Raw genomic sequence first — 22,391 nt, forward strand, 5'->3', positions numbered from 1 at the left:
TTCCAGTCGATTGGTGGCGCACTGTACGAAAATCTCGATTTTCTCGAGTCGATCTGAGTTGAAGTAGAAAACCTTTCTAAAACTTCTGTTTTGTGACTAATTTGTCGATGTATTCAGAGGAAAAGTGGTTAATTGAAATTCTGTAGACTTATTCTTTATTTCTGAGGAACTCTGACAAATTTCCATTTTTTTAATGTTCCTGTGAAATCACTGAAAGGGCCTTTAAGCTAGTCGTAAGTCCACCCTTTGTGCATATTTAAGCGAATAAAGTTACACAATGCGGCCCATTCACGTTCAATCGTATTAGGCAATATCAAAGACCCAAGATATATAATCTACCAATGTACACTATTAATGATCGTGTGTAGGATACAGTACACAGTGATAGATTTTGCATCTAGGGTCTTGATATTGCCAATATAATTGAACGTGTATGGGCCGCATAACACCGTGCCCGTGGATATGATGACTGATCAAACTTCGTAGGTGGGGGAGGTTGATGGCTAGGAAATTTAATTTGTGCTCTTTGTTGTAACTTATTTTGGTATATAGATCAGAACCATAACTATAGAGGAATTGCGTCAGTAAGTTGACAATTATGATTATAGCCCCCTCAACGGTAATTGTCTAGTTACCTGAATTATTTCATAACATTTGATTGATGAAATGTTGTCTCAAGAAATGTGCACATGCAGGGATAACGACAAAAACAGCTGTGCACCAATGACGTCGCTCTCATCGCTCTCATTGATAAACACAATGAAGAGATTAATTCCACGGGATTCATCACTATAAAAAAAACACCAACAAAAAACACGAGGATTTCTGATTTTGTGACCTGCACAATTTTATCACACACTGCAAGTAAATACCTATCGTACATAATATGACAACGATATAGAATAATCTTATTTACTCTCCCAATTTCAATGGCATCGATGTATTATGTTATCATTTTATTGGCAACACATTGACAATCTTGTGAAAAAAAAAGAATGACACGGCAGGCTAGCTTTGAGAACATATCGTGTTCAAAGTGACTTTTGAAAGTTACAGGTACAGTCTGAGCAGAAGATGCTATGAATAATATCATAGTGTTTGTGGGTATGTAGTTAAATATATCGAGGATTATTATATTAAATTTGCATATGAAAGAAACCTCACACACAATACATTCATTACGCCTAACGCATAGCATTGTGTTCAGTGTATTTCGTCCATTTTTAAACAAAAATTATAAATAAAGTTTAATCGTAATTTATCATGTTTATAGCTATTTATCTTGTCTTGTGTTAAGAAATGTACAAAACAGTTTCAAGTCGAATGTACAAAACAGTTTCAAATCGAATGAAGTTGATCAAGAAGATCAGTGTAAAATACCCATTCAGTGATCCCAGATAAATTGCTCAAAAGTTTTTTTTGATAATCTACTGCTCAGCAAACAAAAATGTTTTACAGAAAATGTTTAAATGTCGGATTATATAAATGGTATAAAAACGTTTTAATAACATTCCAAAAACATTCTTGAAAACTTGATACAAAACTTTCTAAACAGAATGTTATTTTGGGGTTGAAAAAATGTTTGCCAAAAATATTTTTAATAACGTTTTAAAAACGTTCTCATGACCTTTATATAACCCGACATTTAAATGTTATTAAAAGGTTTTGAAAAAACATTTTAAGAACATTTCTGTGTTTGCTGGGTTCAAATATTTCAACATAATGTTATTTAAGTATTGACACAATATTTGGCAAAAATGTTTGCAAAAAATAGTTTACAATAACATTTTTTGAAAACATTTCAAAATATTGTTGTAGTGTGTTTTCATACAAAACGTTTTAAAACGTTATCATGACCTTTATATAACCCGACATTTTAATGTTATTAAAACGTTTTTACCTAAAACCAAAAGCCAAAATATAACTTATTTAAAACGTTTTTAAAACGTTCTTGTGTTTGCTGGAACGCTATTGTGAATAGCGACTGGCTCTCGATTTAGTGTAAATTTACCCAAGCGTAATTTGGGGCTTAATTGACCAGTACAGTAACACAAACTGAATAAATTTCGCCAAATATAAGCCGAGTCGAACAACGTTTAACTCATGGTTTTACTTTGTGCTTTATGATATGTTCGAAAAAATAGCCATATCTTGTCAGTGTCTACATTATGCATTAGTGTATCAGTCTCTTAAGCACCATTGGCTTTGTCACATGATATTTTAGTTTATAATCAGTATACATTACAATTGGGAAAAATGAGTCCTTCTCTTGAGCACATCTTTCCTGCTGGTGTTAACTCTAAGGAAAGAGAAATGAGTCTTCAGGGAAGTGACAACAATGTTCTGTCTTATAGTTATGTGTCGTACCACATTTCCCCCAAACATCATTTCCTCCGTACAGGTTTTTGTCACCATGGAAAGGAATATCAATCGCGTCTCTTTCACATTCATTTGATGTTCCTAGTTATCTATAGATTGAACATAACACGTCTTTTTATGCCTTTGAATATTGATGACTCGTCTTCATCGAGTGTATAATGCTATATGCCAGCCCCAAAATATGATAACCGTGCGTGTTTCATTAGTGCCGAAATATATACAGTATCAAGTTATCATGGTTATGGCACGATGTGTACGATGTTGTGAAACAATAAGGTTATACATCATTCTGAGCGCTAAAATACAATGATGTCACCTGTCAAAGCAAGATGGTATATGCATACAACAGTTTAAAACCATGGATATTATTTTATTGTATCGAGAAAACTAAATAAATGCAAATGCATCTGCTGCTAGGCATACAATGGTTTTGTTACCTTAATTTTTGGGCCATATGCTGTATCCGCTCCGAGAATCCGTGTATCCAAAAAGTCCCTCCTCCTGCCGGGGTCCCTCCCCATGTTGTTGTAAAGCACCATAAAGAAATGGTTGTAACATTTACTTATTTACCATAAAATGCGAGAGTTTTTGCACTTTATAGTAAGACCCTTGAGGGATTCAAGTACATGTACCATAAAGTACGTTTCTGCTTCTGCTGAACAAATTATACTGATTTAACATTCCACAGTCAACATGATCAAAAGAATCTTACTTACAAAACTAAAGATACATAATAAAATAGTTATATTACACAACATCTTCATATCTTTGTAAAATTTCTGAGTTGTCAGCTTCTATTAATGGCGATGTATCGGATGTGGTCGTTGTCTGGTTTGGCTCATCAAAACTTGACGGCAACTCAATAGCATCTTCGGTCACTTCTGGTTCCTCTCGCACAACTTCTCCTGATGGTGTGACAGTAACTATATAAAGGTAGACAAAAGAAATAAAATTGGAAATGGTAATACCGGTAATTAGTTCAGTTTTTAATAGCAGTGAGAGAGTATTCTTTAATATGCGTCAAAAACGTTTCAGCGCTTTGCCGTGTGACCTGATTTTGTATCCGTCATAAAAAAACCAGAAAATTTGCACGCGTTACGCCCAAACGACCTGAGCTAATCGTAGATCCATCCTTTATGCTCATTTTAGTGGTTAAATTTTTACCCCAGCACCTTACCCGGGTAGGACCGGTTTAATATGGCCATAGAGGAAGGAGGGTGTTGATGAGGTCCACCATTGGAACGCTCATTGGTTTCTACAATACAATCAATGATTTTCATTTCGCTCTTGTGAAATTATTCCAAGAGCTACTATCTTTTTACTAGTTAGATAGGTTAAAATTACCTTTAATATTTAGGAGAAAATAAAATTCGGTGAAAAGTCTTTAGGCTTGAATTTTTTGGCTCTTATTTCCAAAAATTTAAAAAAATGATTTTCATTGCCATTTAGAACTAACTAAAGGATTGGGGTTTTATAGCTATGTTTCATTTGGCAAAACATGATAATATTTTTTAATTCCCCAAAAATAGTGCTGTAATATTCTGGCATAGGGAGTAGGGCATTTTAGGTTAGGATTAGGGTTAGGGATAAGGTTAATATTAGGGTTAGGCTTAACATAAGGGTTAGTGTTAATTGGGTAAGGTCTGAGTTAGAAGACTATAGTTTGCGTTTTACGTCAGGGCAAAGGCGCGACGTGATCTGTTGCTGACCTGCGCAGTACAGCATTTTTGGTCTGATTGACAGGACTTCATATCACTGGGATACGCAAACTAGTCTTTTAAATTCAGTCTTCAATAATAGAGTAAGGGTTATGTTTAGGGTTAGGGTTGTGATTGTGGTTAGACTTAGGGCTTAGGTTATACGTTAGGGTTGAGTAATGTTTAGGGTTAGGGGAAGCGTTAGAGTTTATAACTATAGGTTATTTTAGGTTTTTGGAATAATAATCCTTCGTATTATTAACCTGTAACCAATGGATGGGAACGGGAAGATCCACTAGCGCATTTTGATTATATTTGATACATGGTTCGCTCTATTTATAGCTATTAAGAATATTATATAATTTCAAAGCACCATTCATGTGTCATATACATATACTGCGCACAGAAAGCAGTGATGTATCGTTCGAGTCCGGACTCGGACTCGAGTCCGACTCGAGTCCACTTTTGTTGGACTCGGACTTGGCTCGGACTCGGACACCAAAAGACTCGGCTCGGCTCGGACTCGGACACAAAAGGACTCGGACTCGAAGCCGAGTCCGGTCCGAGTCCAGTCCAATTAAATCCATGTAAAATGTGAAATGATTATCTAAAAATGTCAAAGTAGATCTCAAATTTGTTGACTTTACATATTTGGCAATTTTACAAATTAATTGGGGCTGTCAAATCTGTGATCTGTCATATATCCTACATATCGACCAAATTATTTAGATTTATTTGTCACTTTGTAGAATCATATTATTGTTATCATTAATGAAATAATTGATAATTAAATAAATGCAAACTTTATTAAATATTTGGACTACATCAAAATATCTAAGAGTTCTTTCATGGAACTTTCCAATCCAATCTTGAAAGAGAGAAATATGCACACTGGACCATACATCTCAGCTCAGTAAATTGTAATGGCTGTAGGGTGCACATTTGTGTGGGACAATTTTGAAAAGATATTTAGAATTAAAGGTGAATTTCTGTTATTATTATTATGACGATGATGATAATGATGATGATAAAGAGAATGATAACGATGATGATGATGATATTTTTCTATGATATATTTGAATACATTGCAATTCATTTACATGTATGCTGCATGCAGCCTAGTGACACTTCTCTAGTCCCTGGGTGCAAGTTCACTGTGTGTTTACATGTAGTGTGCCACACACACACAGATAGCCCCACATGACTGCTGTGAGTGCTGTTTAGTATACAGGTGGTCTGATACATATATGTAGAAGTTTTTACCATCAGGAGATACCTGTTCATGGGTATGGGACTTTGAAGGGGTGTGTGTACAGTTGGTTGGTTGAGTTGTGTTGAGTCTTTTAAATGTTAACTGTGTAGGGTGGGGTTTGGTAGGGTGGGTGTGTATAGGGCAGACTTGTAGTATTGGGTACGGGTCCCGGACCATGAGTACGGGTACGGGTCCCAAGCCATGGGTACGGGTACGGGTACGGGTCCCAGGTCACGGGTACGGGTCCGAGTCCATGAGTACGGGTACGGGTCCAAAGTCAAAATAGGGTATGAGTACGGGTACGGGTACGAAGCCACGGGGGTACGAGTATGGGTACGGGCCATGGGTACGGGTATGGAAATTTGAACTTATGGGTCCAATTATAGGGTATGAGTTATGGGTATTATGAGGGAATTAGACATACCCATAATTATGGGTATGAGTATAAACAAATTAATAAAACAAGTACAAAAAGAGATTAAATATTGGTGTCATGGTGAATCTAGCCTAAATGTGGCATATTTTGGGATGCAAGTGAAAAAACTATGTCTTTGTATGGACAACCAGACTGTGCAATACTAATTTCAACATACTTTAGTATATTTAGCAGTGATGTCGCGTTCGAGTCTGGACTCGGACTCAAGTCCACTTTTGCCGGACTCGGACTCAGCTCGGAATTGAACATTAAAAGGCTCAGCCCGGTAACAAAAAAGGACTCGGGCTCGAAGTCGACCCCAGTCCGATTCCAGTCCAATCAATCCATGTACAATGTGGAAAAATTATTTATCTTAAAACATCAATTGGAATTAAATTAATTGTCAATTTTCCAAGTACATTCATGCACATCTACACAATACACATCCATCAGATTATCCATTAGCTCAATCATTATAATTATTATCATTAATTATGCACATCTGGATAATTATATTCATGTTTTATCAATATTTTAAAACTCCTTTAAATCTCTTATCAAATCCCAAACTTCAGTATGGTAAGGACCTCTCTATTCATTTGTCTCAGATGCACTGGTAGAAGAAGTACATGTACACTGTGAACTCATGTGGCTGGCAGAAAATCTCACTCCAGTCCCCAGCACCAGTCACATTATCATTAGTTCTACATGTGTGCAGCATACAAGTAGTGGAGTGTATTTGAATGGGGAATATCAAAATGATTAATACAAGCTAAAATAATGATATTTTAACATAAAACATAAAAATTCACCACAAAAGAAAAAAAATCTTGAAATGTTTTTCCAGTTTGCTAGGTCTTTTTCTGTATTGATCAGTCATTGTGTGAATGAGACATGTACATGTAGCATACATGTCATGGGTGGCAGTGTGCACAGGCTGTTGTAGATCTCAGCATTCATGTTCTTTTTGTGTAGCCAGGGTTGGATTGATATTTTTCAGGGCCCTGGACCAGGCTAAAATAAATTTAAGGGCACTTGCTAAAGCTTTCCATTTACTCCCACCCAACCCCATTCATGATGTAAATAACCTATTTGTTTTAATTATGAATTTATGATCAGAGGACTCACAGTGGGATTCATGAATGGAGTTAACATGCATCTGGGAAGTGATAGTATTCTATTCTCACTTTCCTGCATTTGTGTATAAACCATGTACTGTATGGTACCCGTACCCGTGGGTACGGTAAAAATAGGGCATGAGTACGGGTACGGGTCCGAAGCCACAGGTACGGAAATTGGGACCCGAGTACGGGTACGAGTACGGGTACGGGTACTACAAGTCTGGTATAGGGAGAGCGGTGTGTGGTATAGTGTAGTGAGTGACTTATGGCCAATGACCTTCTTTTTCTACAAAAAAAGAAAAAAAAACTTTGCAATTTTCTTTTTTCAGCAAATTTGTATTGTAAAATGTTATACCAAATGACCCCCTTCTTTCAAAATTTTATACCCAATTATCCCTTTTTCATTTTGTTATACCCAAATGACCCATTTTTATACAAATAGGCTCCTACTAAGCAATGCCAGACATCTGTCACATCATAAGTTGAATGACCCCCCCCCCCCCATACACACACACGGGCATGGACTTTGACCGAGTCCGGACTTGAGCCGGACTCGAGTCCGGACTCGAATCATATTTTTGTTGGACTCGGACTTGGCTCGGACTCGGCACCCCTGGACTTGGACTCGAGTCCGGACTCGGACACAAAAGGACTCGGACTTGGCTCGGACTCGGATACAAATGGACTCGGCTCGGCTCGGACTCGGACAAGCTGGACTCGGGTACAAGTCTGATAGAAAGTGTCCGTACACTTGGAGGAAAATCATAATTTTAAAACTAAACCATATTTGGGTAAATTACATCTTTAATAGATTCATCTTATCCTGCACATTATGACACTGTATTTATTAATTCAGTGCGACACACAAAGGCACAACACATTTCAGACAAGCTTTATTTGAAGAAGTTAGTTTTTCTTTAATTTTTTCTTCTCTGTACTTTTCAAAACTTTCCTTTTATTTTTTAATTCTGTTGTTTCAGTTTTCATTAGTTCCGTTTGTTTTATTGTAGGCCTATAAGCCAAAGTGTCACTTTTGAAAATGCTTGTTACTTTGCTTCTGGAAGTCGCATTAAATGAAAAACAGTGTAATGATGTGCAGCAGGATATTTAAAAAAAATTACCTAAATATGGTTTAGGTTTAAAATTATGATTTTCCCCCAATGTTCGGATACTTTCTGTGCGCAGTATACTTCGCGGTCTACAGATTAGCTATTGGTGATTCCTGTCAAGATTAATATTGCTGTCTGGATTAATATTTCTGTCTGGAAGGGAAAACGTCGTAGCATTCGCCAAGCTATAAATTATGATTGCCATATTTTATACTACACATGTATTTCGAAATTATTTCTTTATGTAGGCTTATATAATGTATAATGCGGCTGATCGTTATCGCATATTGGCAACATTTTTCAAATAATCTATTCGTGTTTTTCCAATTCCCGGTTCCAATTGCAATATTGTAAGAATGCCTATGCGATGTATGCAGAATATTATTTTTACTTCAAATATATATATCAAAATAGTTACCATTTCAATTTTGGTGTTGTAACATAAAAATACGAGGGGTGGTTCATATGTTATGAAAGTTGACCTGTGACCCCCGGGTTGTGACCCCGTATGGAATATTTTGATGAGTTTTCTTAATGATCACATAAAGAATGATCCTGTGACTTTTAAACCATACATGTGTGGAAAGATAAAAAAAACCATACATGTATGAATGATACCACATACATAACAGCATTAGCATAACATCAATAGCCTATTAAAAAGGACACTGAAAAATGATCATGCAAAAAGTGGACCTTTTAAATTGTAGTAAAGGCATGTGTTTAAAACGTCAGAGAACAGAGAAAGTACACGATGAATTTGTCTAGTTTTTGGCAGGAATAAACATTATAGAACTTAAATGGCAATAATATTTTTCTGCAAAAATGAACAAATGTCCGGGTCTCAAAAGGGCATTTTATGAGCTGCAAGTTTGTGTTCTACCGCTGTTCCAAACGGCAGCACACTGCACAGATATATAACAAAACTTCATTTTGACCTATTTAGATTCATGCATTATTCCAGGCATTTCCTTGCAGTGTCCGTAGGCTATTCATTTTATGCTAATGTTGCTATGTAATCTAGTGTGTGGTGTCATTTATGTAGTGTGAAAGACAAAGGTACATTCTTTGTGTGATCATAAAGAAATGTTATGAAATCAATTCATACCATAGGGTCAAAGGTCAAGTGTCATTACATATTGACCACCACTGGTACACAGTGTCATCGACCCTATATCTTCATGGCATAAATCGCCATGGTAGGTTGAATCCACAGCCACGATTGGCCATTTGGTTCAGACCTTTGAAGCTCTTTGAGACGAATAATTAGTCGAGGGACATGACTAAGGCTACTCACAATAGCCGGCCGGCCCGGGTAATTGATCTTGGTTGTGCGTGAATAAGCTTGTATACCCCATTGAGGTCAATGGTCATCGACTTTTATACTGCCTAGTAGTGAGTGCAGCTGTACTACACGCTGTAGTCCATAAGGACCAACGCAATATACAAAAATGAGACTTTTGGTCAAATTTTGAGTTCAAAGCGCACGGCCAATTTTCAAAGCGTATTCTAGCGACTATCATATCTGTTCAACACGTATTTTCAAGTGTATGAGACCACATCTGGTTTCTTGAGAAAAAATCATTTACGGGAGATATTCATCATTTTCTAACCCGGTATCCGAATATTTTCGTCTGATATCAAAATCGTGCATAGCAATTTGTATTATACCCGTGTATTCATTTTAGTGTCTCTGCTGCACCAAATAATTATTAGCCAGGCGGTGTCGGTGTGTGGTATGTCACAGAAATAATACATTAATTATTTAATACTATGTTGATGTTATGTATAATATTTATAAGTTTTGTGTTGCTTTCAGGGTTCGTAGAAAGCAGTATGTGCCTGCGTTTATGTCATTGATATTAAAAGTCAATAAAAATTTATATAAATATAAATTTATCATTTCCATGATATTGCTTTTATAATGGAAAATAACGTATTGTATACAACATACTACACGATCTATTGTATAGAAACCTTGACAAGGGAATCTATTCAGATAGAGACATAACATATTTCTCTTCAAAACGACTCATCAAAATGATATACCGAGGTCATTCACCGTACTCAATTGAATGCAACATATGGAGGATCTGAACATGTTTCAAACCAAAGAGCTTTCAATAGTCATAGAGTAGCAATAGATTATGTAATGCTTTGTTCCTTTGATGCCGATTAGAGATTGCGATAGGCTATTCATAAAAGGGGTACCATTGTTTCGAACAAAGGGGTTCCGCCATTAAATTGGTCACTGATCCGGCATCATATTAACGCTTTACACAACAGGCGAGTATAAATAAGTGACCACAATACAGTCATGTTTAAGGGCAGTCATGTGTAAAGTGGTACCATTGTTCTCACGTATCCCAAATGTGTGCTTTTGCAGGCCTGAAGTCTATAAAGGAGGCTTTAGTTGTCGATATAATCTTTTTTATCACCCACCTGACTTCAGGCGCTTCATTTAAATAAATTGAATGCTGCAGCTGATCGATTATACATCAGAATGAATTAAGGGGTGGAGCAACTAAGGTGACGATCTCCGAAAAGTTTTTCGATAAATTCATTAATTTCTCAAAAAGTAAAAATCTCAGTTTAATAAATAACGGTTAAAATGAAAGCCATTATTGGGGCCTAATTATCGTATCATTATAATAGGTCTGGCACCAATGCAAGCATTTGTTTCGGTGTCCCAAGTTCATAGTCAAATATGCTGACGCTATTTTTTACAAATCGCCTGGAATTGCATATTTAGCTTTCAGCGATTGCTGAAAAAAGATGGGTATGTTTCTGAAAAGCGTTTCCGCTTGGAATGTAGATGCCTATTGTGGAGCTTAATGTCCGTGATTTTAATTTATAAGCTCTTTCATTGACAATTTGCAACGTCTTTTGCACAGCATGCGGGTCGCCTGCTTGAATCCCGATATTTTAAAATTATGTTTTTTTAACCAAACAACCAGCCAAAAGAGTTCTCTAAACTGTCCTCTAACCGCAGATAACATTAGATCGACTGTGCTATAGGTAGAATTTAAACGAGAACCAAAAGTGTTCGTAAATATGGACTATCGCGGAATATGGCGTTTTAGTAAAAAGTTGCATTTTTGCCAGTGATTTTTCTGTTCTTGCTATGAAGAACATTATGAACTTACCTCCAACGTAGAACATAGTTGGCAAATATATTCCGGTTCAACTATGACTTATTCCAGATCCTTGATCTTTGCTATTGGCAAACTTATGAGCATATTTGTATTTTGTAAAATGGCGAAAATATTGCAAAACTGAGCACTCCACCAGTCATACGTTAACACCTAGTTACAACGTGTCAATATGTTGTCCTTTCCGATTCTGACAGAATGCAGTGAGCGTATTGGAATTCTGATTCTTTCCCATATTGATTGATTTTAAACAATTGTCCTTGATCCTACTGTAATGTCTGTGGTAATGTGTTCAGAAGTTTTGGGATCTTGACAGGCGGCGAGTGGCATGATAGAGCCGGCAACTTGTGAAACCGCCCGGCCGTATGGCATGTATGGTATTTTCCATATACTTGGTTAGTTTTGTGGGGTTCATTATCGAACCCCAACGGTTTTAGCATGTATTTATATTATTTATTAACATAGGCCTATTTGTTTGTGCAATTTCAAGAGTTTTAAAATTTCAAAATAATCCCATTCAATTACACGGTTGACGATGGAAATTTACTGAATTTAGAGAATGCACGGCGACCACCACCTGGATCTTGATCAATTTTGCAACAGCTGTGCTCAGTCTGGCGTATAATAAGCGTCTCTTTGTTATTTACATTAGATAAATGAATGGGAAATAAAGAGAGTTTATTATCGTGAGTTATAGGTTTGTTGGTTTAGGAATATCGCTATGTACAGCTCCAAGATATAGTATAGTGCGTTTTATTTTTCAATTTATCCCATTATTTTGGCTGCAACTGGACATAAACCATTTTTTACAGTTATTACTGATATTATTTCTATAAAACCATTAACTGATGGAATATAGTTCCTATAAGGCGCGTGAAAGTCGATTCCGAGTTTATCGTCCCCGTCCGCGGCACTTTTTGGAAACCAAAAATAACCGCGTCAAATTTTCAAAAATGTCTAATAAATAATTCATTATTTCCAAAGTATCAGTGTTTTCACCAGTTTTAGCAATTGGAAACATATATTTTCGTTTGCAAAACATATATTCATAACTTGGAAGCAAAACCAGGCTTTTTTCTAACTTTTCTAGTCCTTACCCATATAAAAACATGTTTATAAATCACATGTATGAGTTTGGCTTTAAATCAACACGCATTTTAGGTCAATAATGAAATCTAATGAAATAATGAAAAATGAAAAAGTCACCTCACCAACCTGGGAAAAAAAGTGACGATAAACTCGGAATTGACTTTCATGGGCCTAATCTATACTGTCATGTTGTTGCAAATTAGAGCATTTGAGATTGTTCATCAGGTGGTAAAAGTTGTTCCTGAGAGCATCTTATGTCCCGCTGCCTTCAAATTTCAAGCCGTAACAGTATCAGAAATGTTGAATGACACCAGTCAGCTGTTATCACCCACCCCTCCCCCATAAACCCCGGGCCATAAACACAACACATGCCCCTCACATCCACACACCTCGCTCTGCTTTCCTTTGCAATGGAGCTTATAACTCCCCATTAAGAACTCATGAAATCATTTTGTATTCTTACATGTCAAAACTAAGCATAAGCATGCCATTATCTTGCTATTCGGGGGAGCACTTCAATTATATGAGAATGAGGCCTACTAATCTCAAAAGACTATTCGGCAACATCATCAGTGATAAATATAATAAAAGTTGTAAATGAAACAATAAAAGCGTCTGAATCAGGATGACGATAGATCCAATGGGAAAAAAGTGTGTGTGGGGTGGGGATGGCAAACCATGTGTTCTGGGTGATAGCGAATGGGGGGGGGGGGGCTTAATTTAAGGGTTATTCAGTGATCCCAGCGAAAGTATAATATGGTAAAACAAATTTAAATTGTATATAAAATGCCTAAAAGTGAAGGATAAATCATTAAAATTGTCATTAGATATTTTAAAACGTTTTGGCAAGAACCGAGGAAAGCAGCAGTAGGCCCTATTGATAAAGTTGAAGCCCCGTTCAAATGCATGTAGCTAATTTCTCTACTGAGTCGAGAAATTACAGATTCATGTAAAATAACTCATTTTGTCTTTAATACAGGGCTTAATGTTTGCACATCGAAACTAACAAAGGTGCTGGGCAAGGTGCTAAAATCTAAATTTTGCTGATTCATGGATTTCTACATTCTCCGGAAGCTTCCGGATGAAATCACTGAACAGGTTTTTTACAGCCCTACATAGGCCTACTGCACATAAGTCACCTTCACCATAGACCCTAGAAAATAACGCCACTGAGCTCCCCCCGGACAAGACAAATTTAAATACCAGTTAGACTACTTGCCCACTGAAGCATGATTAATATTAGCTGCTAGTATTGCATAATATTGTATCTCATGAATATTGATTGGCAACATTTTCCAATATGTCAGCGCTCTAATAAGACGCAATAGAACAATGAACGTTGCAGCCCGTTGTTTCAAACACTATCATAGTCAGCCTCGCCTCTACTCTATTATTATAGAATGAATAGATTCTTGTCAAAAATCACCGCCTTATCAAGTTTGAGAAGAGAATATACAAGAATCTTGTCAAAAGAAAATGGATAATCTTGTCAAATAATGAGTTGGAGATGACAGAGGATTTGATAAGATTGGCGGTTCAAAGTGATAATATACCTAATAAAAATGAACAGTATATATCATCAAAACGAATAGGTACGGGATCAAAAATATATATATATTTTTTAATTTAAGAAAAAATAATACATTGTAGTTAGAGTATAGTACCTCGAGACCCGCTGTCATGCGTTGCATACAAATTAATGCCATTGAGACGAAATACGTGATTCCGTTAAATAACAGTAATAATCAGGCACCACATGTAAGACACGTGTTACAAAATTACAATTAATGTACCATGCTTCGAGAAATGAAAGTACATTCTTAACTCATACAAAACATACTACCTTTTATACACGTTTTTTTGACTATAGATACTGTTAATACAGTGTCAAGTGGTACGCATTTGAGCAAAATAACTGAGGTAATTCAATTACATCGACTAGGTGATTGTATGTTTTGAACATCGGTGATTTTTTTTTCAAATAATGTAAATAAATCCACTGCAGGGCAAAATAAGATAAGAACTACAATCATTTGGGAAGCTAAGAGCAATTGTGCATTTAAGGGGGGTACTACACCCCTGACCTGACTATTTTTGCATTTTTCTCAAAAATTATAGCGCATTGGTGACAAGTAATATATGTTTATAATAGGGGCAAGGACTACAACAACTGCACTGGAAAATTTATTTCAGCACAGACAACAGTTGTGGAGTTACAGTCAAAAATGAGGGAAAACCAATATTTGATCATTAATCAATAACTACTTGACTTGAATTGCTGAATTTTCAGTGCAGTAGTTGTAGTCCTTGTCCCTATAATATACATATCTTACTTGTCACCAATGCACTATAATTTTTGAGAAAAATGCAAAAATAGGCACAAAATTGGCCAGGGGTGTAGTACCCCCTTAATCGTATCCATGAAATAACCGTAGGCTACAAAATATGTATATGCCTACTCGTGCTAAATGCAGGTTTAAAATGATATTCTTGTGACATATTAAATAACATACATTTAAAATAATATGTGCATGTCGGCCTTTATTTTGAATTTACCTCTAATTGGAATAGGTTCTATTTGTCGCAGGCATGCTAGTTCCAAATTTACTGTTCCAAGAGCGCCCTCTAATTGATGGAGTGAGCTAATGAATTCCTGGATAACTTGTTCCGGTGTCTGATGTGTTAAAGGTGTCATACGCCAGTAACCCATGTTGCTTTTCATTGTAGCCCTTCTGTCTTTGCAGGTTATTACACGCTTTATCTGTATGGATATTAAAGTTAAAACGGTGCTGTTTGTTTAAGATGAATATAAGATTGGTATTTCAAAATAATATGCAGCACGAAATGCAAAAAGTAACAACACGCAAGAAAATGTCCAGGACCTACACAATATAGATAATTATGAATTCATACCGTCACAGAATGACATACACGCATTCACACACATCTTCAACAGGAACCTAAAAAGTTCTTACCTGTCCTGTTTGTAGAACCTTAACTAGTTTTAAGAAGCACTAAGGTCCTGCAAGCCAGAATTAACCATTTCATATTATATCAAAAAGTTCTACTAAATGCCAGAAAGAACTAGCTTGGGGTTGTTGCGAAGTCAAAGAACACTTTTTCCTTGAGCTGTTCTGTATTTAGAAGCCCTAGAACCCTTATTTCTAAGAGTACACATGACACACATTTCGACCTCGTACAGCTACAGACATGCACCCATCAATCAAATTAAGAAAAAGGGGCCTACCCACCACTAATTGTAACAAAATCCATTTAACCACCATTCATTTCAGAAAAGCATAACACATCAAAAGTCCCCGAAAATCCCCATATGGGAACAGTGCCTAATTTGCATAAATCCAAAATGGCCGCTTATGCAGGGATGAAATTCCAAAATTGGTCCAATCTTATTAACAACCATACCAATGTAGGCCTATAATTGGTCTCCTCATAAAGATTCAGAAAAGGTATAGTTTGACCAGTCTCCGACATATATATTTTGAGTTATAGGCAAAAGGTCAAATCTTGGGGCCTGCGGGCGTTTACAATTAAAATATACTGGTCTCAAATTGTTCCTTTGGCAAAAATAAATCAAAATGATAAAGTTGCATTGTTTTGGATGTTTTGTTACATAAGAAACATCACAAAATAGATCAAGGTCAACTAAGCTCAATGATCATCTTTGCCATGTTACCAAGGTAACAAAGCACCTGAGATATGGCAAACTATTCTTTATATTAAATGTTTTTGCAAGTGGAACAATATGAGACCTTTTTTTTTAAATCTTTAATTTTTGTCCCCATGACATTTGACCTTTTACTTTTTTGAAACCTTTAGACGAGAGGAATACAATGGTATGGTTTTTTTGTAGCAGTATTTGACCAAATCAGAAATTTCACCCCAGCATAAGCGGCCATTTTGGATTTATGCAAATTTGGGGGACTTTTGATAAGTGTTAGCTTTTGGGAGATGGACGCATGCGAAATGGAATCTGTTGCAATTAGTGGTGAGTAATTTCTTAATTGGGCTATAAGCCAAACTAGAGCGATAACCGCACCATAGCTGAACCATGTGGCTTCGGCAGTATATTGTGGTAGGCCTATACCACTGTCATCATTGCATTTAAATTTCAGCTCAATTGAAGCATTTTGAAAACTTGACATTTGTCCCCTTTATTGCCCTTAATGACCTGAAATGAATTTTAAAATATTTTAAACATGTTTAGAATGTCATAAGGATCATTGCGTTTAAATTTCAGGTCAATAGAAGCATTTTGAAAACTTGACCTTTGACCCCTTTATGACCCTTAATGACCTTAAATGAATCTTAAAATATTTTTTAAATGTTTAGAATGTCATAAGGATCATTGCATTTAAATTTCAGCTCAATTGGAGCATTTTGAGAACCTTGACCTTTGACCCCTTTATGACCCCTTAATGACCATAAATAAATGTAAATGTTTAAAACATGTTTAGAATGTCACAAGGATCATTGCATTTAAATTTAAGCTCAATCGGAGCATTTTCGGTTAATATGACCTTTTTTGACCCCTGTGACCCATGGATGACCTCCGACGTTTGGAAATATTTTTATTATATTCTTTATGTTTCCCTCTTTCATATGACACCACTCATGGGGTCATACCTTTGTGGCATTTAGAGATATGTCCATTTCGACCAAATGGTTAGTCAGTAAGCTAGTAACTTAGTAAGTAAGCTAGTAAGTAAGCTAGTAAGTAAGCTAGTAACATTCACTCTTATAGGCTGATACCATTTCATGGTTCAGCAAAAAGCACACATGCAGCTTTAATTAACACACAAAACAAGAAGAATAAAAAACACGCATTGTGGAAAGGTGCAGGGCAAACGTGTCAGTATAATTATGTCTTATAAAAGGAAATAAGAAAAAGGGATTTTTTTCAAATCGGCAATTATCCAGAAGGCAAGTTAGACATCTTGTCCGATCGATTACATCCTCTTATGTTGCAACAATGTCCCAGATTCCCCCGCCTAACGCTCAGGTTTCCCTCTATTCCTTTATGTCAACACGACACACTTCAAATGCATGCTTTACGAGATAAGCCTAATGATAAAGTAAAATGCGTAAGTCCAGTCTCTGCCCTAAACAATTCGTCGAATAATGCAGGAACATTCAACCAGTTAAGGAATCAGATAGCAACGTTTGCATAGTATTTTTGGTTGGACCTGAAAGATATCAGACACATCAAATTGCATTCTGAATACGAGGAGTGTCCTTCTAATATCATAAAATTTCGAATGAAGTTCGCGGTATAATACAAAGTTAATGGCAAATTATTAAAAAATGATATTGCTTATATTTTTGATATTTAACACTGCAAAAAGACCTAAAATATTTAGGTCTTTGGGGAAAATATATTATATCTTCAATACGAAAGGTCAAATTTTTTAAATGATGGACGGTTTTTCCTCCCAACTGCATACACTTTAAGTATATATACTAAGTATACATATCATTAGATTTATAAAATTTACTTCGAGGACTGTTAAATGTCAAAAAATATCAATTTTTAATAATTTGCCGTAAATTTGTATTATATTGCCACCTGAGATATCGTGTCACCCCAACCTGTTTTACATCCCAAGATCATAAAGGCTTTCTTAATTCCAATAAATACATTCGAAACCAGAATTAAAATTCATCCAGGTTTGCATAAATATATCAGATGCATATAGCTTACTCCCAATGTATACGGAAGTATATACAGCAATCATCTAAGCTTTCCATTGATACCCCCATTTGTATTTCAATGAATATCACCTTTAACAAATATTATCCTGTTTTGCTAAATGTAACATAACTCAATACAAACTAGTTGGAACTAACTGGCAACGAAAGTCCAATTTTGGGTAATGTTTGGAAATAAGGGTCCAAAAATGCAACTGTACATATAGTTCTGTATTTTTGTGGAATCATGAGTTAGTTCAGTGGTTCTTACGAAACCTTTGCTAATAATATACTGGATATTGTGACTACCTATTACCTGATTAAAATCGCGGTAAGCGTCAACATGGAGTAGCTATTTTAGTTACGACTGTCTTCCGTTTTGAATTTCATTACCCGAGGGATCGGGGAAAGTACCTGCTGATCGGGATTTACCTGCATGACAGAACATTGTCCTGATTACGGAGAGACGAAGTCGTGTTTTTACAACGGCGTTATTAGTTTGGAACAAAAATTGGACGGCTTTGTATTCTATGACATATTATACAAGAAGAAAGCTATGATGGATTAATAAATGAGAAAAGGATAGAGACATACGACCAAAAGGAAAATAAAGATAAAGCTATATTAAACGCTTTTGGTGGCTTGTGGTCTTGAAATAAAGATTTTTCTATTATTTCGTTTATTTCTTTACACGTTTTTTTTTTTCAATTGCTTTGACATGGCATTATATGCCTCCATTATTGAGAAACAAACAAGATAGAACATATCATGTTTAAAACTTAAAGCATTTTAAGCTTTCACGTATTCAAACTTCACTTCAGAAAATGTCAAATCAGTAAGATATCTGATATGTGCTGGCTTATCTGAACGAATCACTAGTCTTAGGGGAAATTCAGAGAACAGAATATATCCAACGAATCCTATCAATCTTCAATCGACATATTCAAGGCCTTAAAATTGTTGACTTCACTCAAACTAAACATGTAACATGGCACTGTAGCTGTGTATATATAATGTAATAATAATAAATGGTTTATATTCGGGTAATTACAAGAATTGCACTTGCTAGAAAATACCGTACTCATCTTCTTGTATCACATGCAGAGACATTCAATATTATGTAATTCTTACCCCGCAGGTCTACAAAGAAACAGTAGAGAACTTGCGATTTCCAAGCGATTATGGCCGTGCATTTATTTATTCAAAATCACTCTCATGTGACTGGATTTTTGAATAGACGCACGGGTGTATGATACGTTTGGAAATCGCATGCTCTATAATAATATCCATCATTCTTGCCCCTCAGAACTACAAAGAAATAATATCCATTATTCTTGATCCGTATTCCGCAGGACTACAAAGAAACAATATCCATCAAAATAAACGGAATATAGATTCTGATGTCAGAATATTCATACTTTTATTCTGTTATAGACAACCCGTCACCCATAAATTTGCATAATAATATTATCGTAATAATAGAATACGTTAAGGCGAAAAAGAAATGTTGTTTAAGCGTCAAATTTTGCATGGGAATGGAAATTTCTATTTCTAAAAACGTTGCCTTATGATCGGTTTGAGGATATAATAATAACACTAATAATAACAACAACAATACAACAACAACAAACCAACAACAACAACACTAATAATAATAACAACAACACAACAACAACAAACAAACAACAACAACAACAACAAATACTACTACTACTACTACTACTACTACTACTACTACTACTACTACTACTACTACTACTACTACTACTATACTATATCTATTTTATTTTTTCTTACGAGTTTGGAAAAATCAAGTTCACCTACCCTGTAATAAGGACACGCAAACATGCAGCAAGGTAAACAGAATATCCACGTCCATACATCTACCATGTCATGACAGGCATACAAATGGTCAAATTCTGAAGTATTAGTGATGACGATTCGACCAAACTCACTTTTAAAATTTGGTCGAAATCCAGGCACCTCATCGTCTTTTCCAAGGTATCCTTTTAAGCCTTTCTCTATGGCTCGATTGAAGTCTAGCTACAATATATATAAGATATTAAAAAGAAATGAAAGGTAAGATACACCCATAGCGGACGTAGGGCTCGTTTGTGTTATTAAATCCGACTCTAAATCTGGAAGTGGGGCTCTGGTTGTATGAAAATAAAACTATACATAACTGACTATCTTGCACGGCTGTTTGATGTGATCATTTATTAATTTGTTTAACAAAACATTATTATAATGTTCAATTCTAGACCTGAATAATACCAACAGCTATCACACTATATAATAAATTGTATATGCGCATATATTTTGCAGCAATTCTTAACATAGATTTTCGTTTCTATATCAAGTTATTCATCTTTTTCTGCTTTTTATGGTAAATTTAATTCTATAAACTGTACATTGGTGTGCAAATTGAGGGCGCTATTTACATATATTTTAAATTTAAATTAGCCAATTAATATGAGTTATACCTAACATTCCATGATAAAAAGTTTTTTGAAAATTCACTTGTCATTTGTTAGTCTGTTTGCGGATATTCTAATACCATTCTACAAGTGTCTTCTTCTTGTAAAGAAGCAAACAAGGTTTTAGATAAATAGCGCCGTCATTGTTCAACTTTTCATTAAAATGACTCAGTTTTACATGCCATCAAACAACCGTGCTTGGGGTATGTCTTTTGTGATGTGTTGTGTGTTTGTGTAATCGGTACATCGTTTGTTGTTTTACTGTGTTATTTTGGCTGTTATAATTGCATTCATGCCAATTGTTTATTGTTGCTTTGATTTCGTAATAAACTTGATGTTGTGATTTGACTGATATTTATAGTGTTGGCGATTTCTAAGTTTATCGTCAAATCATAGCAGTACCTTTAAGCCTTTTGAAACAATAATGATAACAAATACTATATATAAAACAACGACAACGTCAACAAGAATAACAGCAACACAAAAACAGAACAAACAAAAACACCATATTTTTAGAGAATAAAAGATAGGATTGTGTCTTTTGCCTATCCAATATCGTATCATAATGGATGGGCTGGCCAATATTTTGAGTAGTGGATGCCGGCGCAGCCGGTATCCACTACGATATTTTATTCTCATTCTAATTCGGTGTAAGTAAAAGTGCTTTTTTTCAGAGAAAATAAAGTTACTTTTGTAAGTACATCCCCGCTGTTTTAATATACCTAATATTTGTTGTACCAAATTCAATGAGGTAATTGAATAACTATTATGTTTGGATAGAAATCACATTAATTATTCAGAAAGAACAAGGTCAGTCTCAGCAAAGTGTTTGTGTCTAGCTTGAGGACCGATAGCTGCTTAATCACGAGACATGACCAAAATGAGTTATTTGGGGGAAATTTGGCTATTACATTTAAGCATAAAACATTAATTTGTATTAATTGTGTGCAATTGATAGAATTTCCCATCTGATCTTTTCAGTCACCGTACTCCCTCTGTTTACTAACTTCCCAAGTGGACTACTTACTTTGACTTGCGGTTAAAATTCTTAACACGGGACTCTATGGAGAGTTAGGCCAAACTAAAATTGGCCATGATGTAATGCATCTACACCGCCGAACCGCGTTCTTATTTCGGGGGGTATTACATGGACGCATAATCGCGCGATCATTGAGGAACTACAAGCATGCCGCCGTGGCGTGTCGCCGCGCTTACTGTCTTATATGACTATCCATGTCATAATGTATTGGTGAAAACCGGTGAAAACCAATCAGATTGCTTGTATTCTTGACAAGACGCACCAACTGAATTAGAATACCTAATATTTGTTGTACCAAATTCAATGAGGTAATTGGATAACTATTATGTTTGGATAGAAATCACATAAATTATTCAGAAAGAACCAGGTCAGTCTCAGCAAAGTGTTTGTGTCTAGCTTGAGGATCAATAGCTGCTTAATCACGAGACATGACCAAAATGAGTTATTTGGGGGAAATCGTTTAATCTGCCAGTCTGTTCGTCTATTAAACAATATTGAGAGGCTATAGAGTAAATGTAGGGCTACTAATGGTGTCTGTTTGTGAAGCTGATTAAATGATATTCCTAAATTTCATACCTAGTTATTATTTTGTCAACAAATAAATGTGTAAATTACACAGTATAAACTGTAAAATGTAACAACATGCGGTGAAAAACACATGACTAATGCTTTAGCGAAACTGAGGTGCTTTACATTTTTCAATGTTTACTGTAATATTTAGTCCCAATATTCATATGCCTTCCTCGTGGTAGTAAAGTAAATCAAATTTGTTTGTGATTTTATCAAAAATGGCTTATTTTTGCAGGAATCTGTACCACTATGAAAGTTTGACACTGAAAATCACACTGAAAACCATTTTTAGCGTTACTCTAGCCATTTCCATTGTTACTCTGGGTATTTTCAGTGTGGCTATTGTTACTCTAGGGATTATTTTCCATAACAATAGCACGACCAA

The 22,391-nt window shown here is 35.6% G+C and overlaps 1 protein-coding gene across 1 annotated transcript in view; it reads right to left on the reverse strand.

Moving 5' to 3' along the window:
* Window positions 1–1,601: 1,601 nt before the first annotated feature.
* LOC140150925 (uncharacterized) overlaps window positions 1,602–22,391 on the reverse strand; it is a 47,375-nt gene continuing 26,585 nt past the window's right edge. The window contains exons 5-7 of the mRNA XM_072173082.1: window positions 19,745–19,963; window positions 14,771–14,975; window positions 1,602–3,302 (exon numbers count right to left, since the gene is read on the reverse strand). Of these exons, the coding sequence (XP_072029183.1) occupies window positions 3,127–3,302; window positions 14,771–14,975; window positions 19,745–19,963 (600 nt within the window). The 3' untranslated portion in view covers window positions 1,602–3,126. The remainder of the gene's footprint in view (window positions 3,303–14,770; window positions 14,976–19,744; window positions 19,964–22,391) is intronic.

This window comes from Amphiura filiformis, chromosome 4, assembly GCF_039555335.1.
Source record: "Amphiura filiformis chromosome 4, Afil_fr2py, whole genome shotgun sequence".
NCBI lineage: Eukaryota > Metazoa > Echinodermata > Ophiuroidea > Amphilepidida > Amphiuridae > Amphiura > Amphiura filiformis.